Source organism: Camelina sativa, chromosome 7 (assembly GCF_000633955.1).
Source record: "Camelina sativa cultivar DH55 chromosome 7, Cs, whole genome shotgun sequence".
In the NCBI taxonomy this organism is placed as follows: Eukaryota; Viridiplantae; Streptophyta; class Magnoliopsida; order Brassicales; family Brassicaceae; genus Camelina; species Camelina sativa.
Window position 1 is genome coordinate 12316261 of NC_025691.1, and position 9371 is coordinate 12325631.

The following is a 9371-nucleotide window of genomic DNA, read 5'->3' on the forward strand; positions in this document are numbered from 1 at the left end:
AAAAAAAAAAAAAAAAAAAAAAAAAAACTCTTAAGGACACTTGGGAACAGAGAAATGAAGAACCTTCTAAATTCAAGAAAGGTTTTGCTTTACTATTTTTAAATTTTTTTGGCTCCAAAAGTCCATGTCAAGTCCGAGAAGATTGAGATGTGATAGATAGCAAATGAAATCTCTAAAATTTTAATTTCAATTTTCTTAAGCAGACATGTCACTATTGTGATTTAGTGATATCATATAATTTCGAGCTAGGAATATTGTGGTGCAGTAAGAAATGCATTTGAGTTTTTCGGCGGTACTAACTTGGACATTAATTCTCTCCATTCTCTCCTGATCATTTCTGCTTTGGACACACAACTATTTACACCTTTTTAGCCAATCAAAAGGCTCTATTCCACGCCCACTCGCAACAAACTTGCGATGCTCGCGTGTGTCTAATATCTGTGGGTTTTTAGGGCATGTCCACGGTTAAATTCAGATAAGTTTCTCAATATATATTATTTTACTAATTTTAATATGATATGATTATAGATTAAATTAGAATTAACTAATAACCATGTGACATGTGTCGAGAAACGGTTCAATAGTTGTTCAACTGAGAATCGTTTCTCACCTCTCTCGTTAATTTTTTTAATTTCTCTCTTCTTTATTATTATTTATTTGTTTTAAATAAATGAGCAACTATGTGAGAATCAGCCAGAGCAGATGGTTTTAAAACAAATGCACCTATCTCTAAAAAAAATCATCGTGTGTGTAAAGTTTTTGTTTTCTTTTTTCTTTTTCTAAAGTAAACGAACCGAAATCAATTTTTAATTTCAAACCATGTAAACCTAACCACAAATCAATTGTTCATCTACATATTAATAAAATCTTATTCGAGTTCGAATATCAACCACTACGCAGTCTTAAATCATGCATTTCTATCGTATCAAGAACTAAACCAAAACTAAACCGGTTCAGAAAGCTTACTCATGTGCTTGTGACTCCCTTGTTGTCTGTGTGATTACATCATCTTCACTCGTTTGCTTTGCTACTTGAGGACACCTTCTTCATCTTCAAACAATTCTATTCCTATCTTCTACTTGAATTGATGATGTTCTGAACCATGCCATATATGGGTGTTGTTGAATCTAGGATTCACATAATGAATTTGTTTGAATAGGAAAACAAATTCACTTAATAATCTCTCTCAAAAGCTAGATCAAAAAACTTAAATCAAAGTACAATTAAAATCTGTTGAAGAATAAGTTAGGTTTTCTATCAAGAACAATTGAAAAACTAGGGTTTTATGTATTATTACTTGGATGTCTTGCCTAGGGGACAAACTCCAGTTTTCTTTTATGAAATACTTAGATTACAAGATAAGTCAAACTTCTTTAAATCTTGTCAAGTTTTATTTTGAATGCATGAACTCGGCTTGAAAATGAGATTGGTATGAAAGCAAGGTCAGCTCGGCCACCTTCGTGGGCTTCTGCCCAGTAGTTCACTTAACGGGCCTTAAACTGAGATTTCCCAATTTAATCTGATTAGAAGATTATCCAGTTTGTTTTTGGTTTAGGTCGGTATGTCGTGGGTGCCAATTTCTACACCAACAATTATGTGTGTATAACTCTCTTGTTACCAAAATACATCCTAAACAGAAATTACAAGAGAGAGAGAAAGAGAGATAACGAGAGAGAGATAAAGGGCATGGGATAAAGTTGTGGCTCTCTGAGTAGTTGGTTGGTTGAACATGATGCTAATTATTTACCTTCAAGTACATGGCCTTCTGTTATGTGATTAATCCAACGGCTAGACAACGTAAACAATTATAATAAATTACCGAAGCAAGTTGTCATCACACACAAGCTGAAACAGACGTGTAGTTAGGTTCTATTTACCTTTTGACATCCTCTCCAGGTATAGTTTTAAGTAGGCTTGGGCGTTATATCTTTACCCGATTATCTGAACCGTAACCGATCCAAAAAACTCGGATACTGTAACATTCACAAACTGGAATTTCGGTTTGGGAAGTGCATCGGTTGATGCAAGGTCAGTTTTCGAACGAGTTTAAGTTTAACGTTGCGTTTTGGATTAGGAAAACTTTGGAATCCAGTATGAAAGTAGGAAATCGAGGTTTGGCCGAGTTTGGCCGTTTTTGGAGAAAAAGAAAGAGAAAAATAAGTTCTTAAGTGTTCTTGAGAGTTTTGAGAGATTTGAGAGATTTTTGGCTGTTCTTGGAGAGATCTGTTCTGGGATTGTTGTAGGAACTTGATAGGAGTGTAGATCCGCCTGTTTGAGGGTCAGAATCTTCTTGGCAAAGGTGAGTGCAGGACCATGGCTTATCTAAGCTTGAGATTCTCTGATTAATCTTATTTCTGTGTTATGTGGCTGACTCCTTGGCTCGTTAGAGTGTTTATGTGTCACTTGAGACCTTGGGAAGCTTCTTTTTGGTTTTGGATCGTGTTTTGATGGTTTAGGAATAGAGATCCGGCAAGGAGTTTCGGGGAAGAAGATGCTTGGCAAGTGTGTCAATCGATGCACTTTGTGTGTCGGTCGATGCAATGCGAGGACAACGCGATTTGACCTAGGAGCATCGGTCGATGCCATGTGGAAGCGTCGATCAATGCAATTTGGGATTTCGTGCATTGTCGAGCATGCATCAGTCGATGCATTGTTGGTGTCGGTCGATGCAAGCTTGTGGCGGTCGATGCAACCCTAGTTGGTGTTGATCGATGCATGGGTTGGTGTCGGTCGATGTAGTTGTCATGGTTTATTGTTTGGTTATCCCCTATATATTAAAAAAGAAGCATTCTCTTAAAAAAAACTGATGTGTCGTCACTAGATAGCTTTGTCCCCAATTAATTATTTGCATTTAATATTTTAAAATATTACATAAAACTGCCACTGCTATTTTTTTTTGTCAACTGCCTATTCAATTCATTTATATACACAATATTTTGTTCCTATAAATTCTAAAATTGGTAAATATTATTCAAAAATCTCCTATATATTAAAAGAGAAGCATTCTCTTAAATAAAACTGATGTGTCGTCGCCAGAGAGTTTTGTCCCCAATTAATTATTTGCACTTAATATTCTATAATGTTACATAAAACTGTCACTGCTATTTTTTTTGTCAACTGCCTATTCAATTCATTTATATACATAATATTTTGTTCCTATAAATTATAAAATTGGTTAATATTATTCAAAAATTGATAAATATTACTCTTACATATTTTCTAAATTAAATTAATTTCACTATGTATTTTAATATAATAATATAACTATATTATGAGATTTAAAAAATATATATATTTAATATCATATCTTTAGAAATATAAATAATGTTACCTTTCTAATAATTTTATAAAGCTCTAATGGTGAAAGAATCGAAGATCATTTGAAACTGGCTCAACATTTATTCTTTTGCTAAAAACAATACCTATATTTGCCTAAAAAAACTAATGATCACCAATTGAAATGACATAACTATATATTTTTAATTTGGATAACTATGTAGTTAAAAATTATATATAAATCTGTAGTTATAGTGTTTTTATAGAAATTTTAAAATTTAGAAAATCCAGTCCAATAAAAATAAAAAATAAAAGTAATAATATTATACATATAGCTCAGACACATTTAGTTAACTAACCTTATTTTGATTTATTATTTACAGTTATATACGGTTGTGTTTTTAACAAAAAAAAATAGAGGTGTTATTCTTAAAAACATTATCACATAGCTTTATTAATATAAATTAAGTTTAAGCTTTAAATATATTTTATATATTAGAAAAAATAATTTATTGAAATGCATGTGAATTACCCGCGGATCTCACGAATTCAAGCGAGACAGATGCAAAGACATTTTGTGGCTCAAAATATTTAATCTCGTTGCGGGATGGCTTAGCGTACGAGTTTGACTAGGTTAACAATTTTATTTAAATTATTTGGTTCATGAAATTTTAGTTTTTTGTGGTTTTTATATGATTTGATAGTTCAATATTTTGATAAAAATCTAACCGATCACTAATTCGGTTCACATTTGATCCAGATCTGCCATCATGTCAATCAAAAATTTATGGTGAAATGATTAATATTTTAACCTTTCATAAACTTGATGAATTCAAACCAATTTAAAGTTGTACTATAAATGTTATACTATATAAATATATTTACAAATGTAATATTTCAAACAAAAATTTCACCCCGTGCAACAGCACGGGTTATTTACCTAGTTGATTGTTGTTTGATGGTTAAAAATATCTCAATTGCTTGTGTGTATAGCCCAGTAGATGGGAGGCTGGCCTCACTGAATGTTTATAAAATACTCACGCGTCTCATATGTGTTGTGGTGCAGGTAAAGGAAAAGTGTGATTGTGGAATCAAAGCTATGAAGAGGAGGATGTTTTAGTGGCTCATTGATGTGGTTTGGCTTCTGCTAGGTTGTTAGAGTTGGGTCATAGAACATTGCTAGGTTGTTGGTTTGATGTTTCATGATTCTGTTGGTTGGATTATTATTGCTATTAAATTATTGGTTATAATTTGTTGGTTATTGGTTGAATGGTATTTGTTGGTTATTTTTTGCTGTTTGGTTGATTGTGGTTAGGTGACTGGTAGGTATTAGACCACTAATTAATTAATTTATTATTAAGAAAAAAAACTGGGTCGGGTTGTTTCAGATACGGATATGTTATCTTCTTCTTCCTAAGTTATCATCTTCTTTTCCCTTAGTTATTCTATGATTCTTCTTCTTCATTGAAATGAATTAAATTTAAAGTGAAATATGTATTTTATTTGCTTGATTTTGTGTTTTAATTTGCTTGATTCTTTACTCCTAATGGTTAGCTATGTGTTTGATCTTAAGCAGAAGCTGATCCTGATTCTGAGAATTATAGTTCTGTAGATAGAAACAAAACTTTTAGGATGTGGATAAGGTGTATTTCAAGTTTAACTAAAAAAAAAATTTTAGTTTATTAACTGTGCATTATTTTTCTGTTTAGATGGATTCCTCACCATTTCCAGACAACATTGGCAAGGAGAAAGATGGCCCAAATCTGATACCTGAGAGTAGAAACAAAAGGAAATATGCTCCAGCAGATGCTCCGACAGATGGTGGAGTTGCTTCACAACCAATCCAGCCAAAGAGAAAACCGAGTACAAGATGTACGACATTTCACGAGATTTGATGATAATGATAAGAGATGTAAGCTACATGTGCTAGTTACATGGTGATTACATCACACTTTATTGCTTTTATTTGGCAATTGAAGAAGCTAATTATTGGGTTTAAGTACATTACAGATCACAAAAGATTAACAATATCACACGTTCTTCTTGACTGTTTGGCTAAGTGGGGCATAGAGAAGATTTTAACTGTGACAGTTGACAATGCAACTACAAATACTTCTTCTTTGAAAAAATTTCAGGAGTCATTCAACTTAAGGAAGAGTGAAGCATTTGTTTTAAATGAAGAGTGTATGCATATGAGGTGTTGTGCTCACATAATCAATTTGATAATTAAGGACAGTTTGCATGAATTGGGTGAAAATGTGACAGCCATACGCAATGCATTACAGTATGTGAGGTCTTCTACTTCAAGATGTGATTCATTTGAGCAAAAAGTTGTCTCAGGGAAGATGTCTAGAGGGAGTTTACCGGTGGACATCAAAACAAGGTGGAATTCTACATACTTAATATTGTCAAGAGCTATTGATTTTAGATTGGCATTTGATAGAATGGAGGCGGAAGACAAGATGTAAGAACAAGAACAAAAAGAGTGGGCCACCTACAACGGCTGATTGGAATGTCGTAGAAAGGTTAGTGAGATTTCTAATCATATTCTATAATTCTACTTTGGTTGTGTCTGCTTTAACCTCAATTGCTTTTTATAAGTGTTATGGAGAGATAGTGACTATATAGAGAAATTTGATGTCACAAAGCAATATTATTAACAGTGACTTGAAATCAAAAGCTGATGCTATGTTACAAAAATTTGATAAGAACTGGGATGGAATGAAAAACATTAATGTTTTTCTAATTGTTGCAAGTGTGTTTGATCCATGGAAAAAATGCAATTCGCTAAGATGTGCTTTGGCAAGCTTTATAGGAAAGATACATCAGATTCTAAGGAGATGAGTGAATCAATCACCACTTTTTTGACATCTTTGTTTAAGGAGTATAATAATCCTCTTCCGAAAGTACCAAGTGGTCAATCATCACAGTCCACTACTTAAACATCGACTTCTGTTTGCCAAAGTGAGTCTACTTAATGTCTGATAGTATGGGGGTATGAGAAGATGAACTTTGCTTATAAGGATTTGGTTGATGAGATTGGGGTTGACGATGGTAGGGATGAGTTGGATGTATATTTGAAGGTAAAAGTGGAAAATCCTAGAACTATTGTTGGATCAGAGTGGGATGTATTGTCTTGGTGGAGGCTCAATAGTGGTAGGTATCCTATTTTGTCAGAAATAGTTAGGGATGTTCTTGCAATGCAAGTGTCATCAGTTGCATCTGAAAGTGCATTTAGTACTAGTGGGAGGATCATAGAGCCACATAGAAGTTGCTTAACGCATTATATGGTGGAAGTATTGATATGCACATAACATTGGATGAAGAATGAGAATCACTTAGGTGAGAAAACAATTGTTATGAATAAACAATTGCTTGCAGACATTGACCTGCTTGATAAACTTGAAAAAGGTATGTCCAAACCTACTTAATTCATTCTTAGTAGTTTTAATGGATAACACTTATCAATTACTATTTTTCTTTCTTTTCAGAGTTTGAATGTCAAGACTTAAATTAGAAGACTTATAATCATAAACCCATTACTCGGATGTGAAATGACCCGACCTATTTTTTTTAATATAATAATATTCTAGTGATCTCATACTCACTAACCACCTAACCACATTCAAATCAAACAACGGAAATAACCAAACATTAAATCAATGAATTAACCAATAACCATATAACCAATATTAATTCCATAACAACTAACCAATAAACCAATCTAACATAAATCAAGAACCAGCAATCGAGCCACTAGAACATCCTCATCTTCATTGCATTGATTCCATGATCACACTTTGCCTTTACCTGCAGCACAAACACAATATGAGATGCATGAGTATTGTCATAAACACTCAGTAAGACAATCCTCCCATCTACTGGACTATACACACAAGCAATTGAGAAACTCTAACCGACAAAAAACAAAAAACAATCAAACCAGCGAAAAACAGACATCAGCCGCGTCTTAAAAAGGTTGTGTTGACCGACACCCTCCTGGTGTCGATTGACACGGCCACCAGACGAAGGTTGCATCGACTGAAACACACCATGTGCGATCGATACAGGCACCTTCCGTCGACCAACACACTCCTTTGTGTCGATCGACACATGCTCGACATTTCTCAAAATCCATAATTGCATCGACCAACACCTCCACATGGCATCGATCGATGCTCATAGGTTTCTCGCGTCGTCCTTGCAGTTGCATCTATCGACACACGCTTTGCGTCGATTGACGCAGATGCCGAGCATCGTCTTCTTCGAATCTCCATGCCAGATATTTGTTCCTAAATGCACCAACCTCGATCCAAAGTCACAAAGGACTCTCACAAGGCCTTAAGTAACACGAAACACTCCAACAAACCAAGAAATCAACCACATAACACATAAACACGAAAATCAGAGAATCTCAATCTTAGATCAGCCAAGGTCATGCACTCACCTTTGCAAAAGATGATTCTGACTCTAAAACTGACGAGAACACGCTTCTAGCAAGCTTCTAACACGGTCCTAGCTTTAGATCTCTCAATAACAGCTAGAAATCTCCCAAAAATTTACAGAAACTCTCGAAAGCGTTTTCTCTCTTTTTTTCTCTAGAAACGACAAAAGAGGCTGCCCCAAAGCCTAGGTCGACTTCCCCCTCCTTGTATCCCTCAGTTAAAGCTTCACTTAAACCAAACCGCATCGAATCGTCGATTAAAACAAACCGAACGAACCCGTAATTAGGTTGTGTCGAACGATGCACATAATGTGTTGATCGACACACCTTCTTAAACCGACTAAACCGGTTCGCGGATGTAACAGGATGTAATGTAAATTTTGAAAATTTGATGTTTGATTTATGTTTAAGCATTTGACTAAGAATTTGTTTATGACTAAAATAGTGATTATTAACTAAGAATTTGTTTCTTGGTTGTATTAGGGACATGAAGAAGTTTTAGAATGCGACTAAGAAGTAGCTTGAGAAGGTCGTTGTTGCTGGCTTGCATTGCATCCATGATCTTGCATTATTTTGAACTACTTTCAATTCTCTTTTATCTTTCTGATTATCTTTGTTCTTTTGGATGTGATTATTTACTTTCGTTGTAAACTTTTAGGATGTTATTTTCATGGTTTTTAGGATGTTATTGGCATGGTTTTCAAAATTTTAGGATGTTATTTTGACAAGGTTTTAAACATTTTAAGATGTTATTGGCTTGTTTTTTTCTAAGTCTCGGATAGTTCGGATTTGCATGGAATAATCGGGTTTGAAATATCCAAAATTAGTATCTGATTTATAAATACCCGAACCAAAATCTAATCCAAATTTTATAAATTGCCCGTTAGATATGATAATCAGTATCCAAATTATCTGAAAACCGAGTTATCTAACCCGAACTCGATCTAACATCTGAACGGCTATGCCTAATAAGTAATAACCCGTATGAATATTAGAATCCATACCCAAAATATCTGAAATCCGAATTATCTGACCCGTACTCGAGCCAATATCTGAACGCTGAGGGCTAATTTTTGGTCCAATTAGAATCTTTTAATTATTGAACGAGTCATCATGAGAATTTCTTGTCCAACAAGATGCAATTCAACGCGCGGTGTGATCACAACCCACGTACACGTTTATTATAGCCAAATGTTTTCATTAAGTAAACAAGCAAAAGCATATTTTTGTTTGAGAAGTGCAAATTTAAAAGGGAAGTTGGACCTATTCAAGAGTCAAAGGAAAATGTTCTACGAAAAAAGTATATAAAAATTACGCATACGTGTTTACGTAGTGCAGTTTTTCTGTATTTAAATACAGACTTACATCTTACAAAATTTATATAACTTATTTAAAGAGTTTGACCTTCAGAAAAAACAAAAAAAAAGGTTTAGATCTTCAGACCCAAGAAAGATGTGTGTGGTGATTCGTTTAATAACACTGATGATTCTCCTGTTCTCTGCATCATCAAACACAGTCTCCGCTCGATTACAATACGTTCACAAATCTCTCAGTACAAGTAAGTATCTAGTTATGAGAAACATCTTCTTTTGTCTCTTAGTTCGGTTTTCTATTTCATAAAAATTAGTATTTTTTTTTTTTTTTTTTTTTT

At 34.0% G+C, this 9371-nt stretch overlaps 1 protein-coding gene and 1 long non-coding RNA gene across 2 annotated transcripts in view; both read left to right on the plus strand.

Moving 5' to 3' along the window:
- LOC104701011 (putative UDP-glucuronate:xylan alpha-glucuronosyltransferase 4) overlaps positions 1–5744 on the plus strand; it is an 8835-nt gene extending 3091 nt beyond the window's left edge. Inside the window, exon 4 of the mRNA XM_010416632.2 lies at positions 5513–5744. Within this exon, the coding sequence (XP_010414934.2) occupies positions 5513–5744 (232 nt within the window). The remainder of the gene's footprint in view (positions 1–5512) is intronic.
- LOC104701012 overlaps positions 9120–9371 on the plus strand; it is an 851-nt gene continuing 599 nt past the window's right edge. The window contains exon 1 of the long non-coding RNA XR_753683.1: positions 9120–9278. This is a non-coding gene — a long non-coding RNA (uncharacterized LOC104701012). The remainder of the gene's footprint in view (positions 9279–9371) is intronic.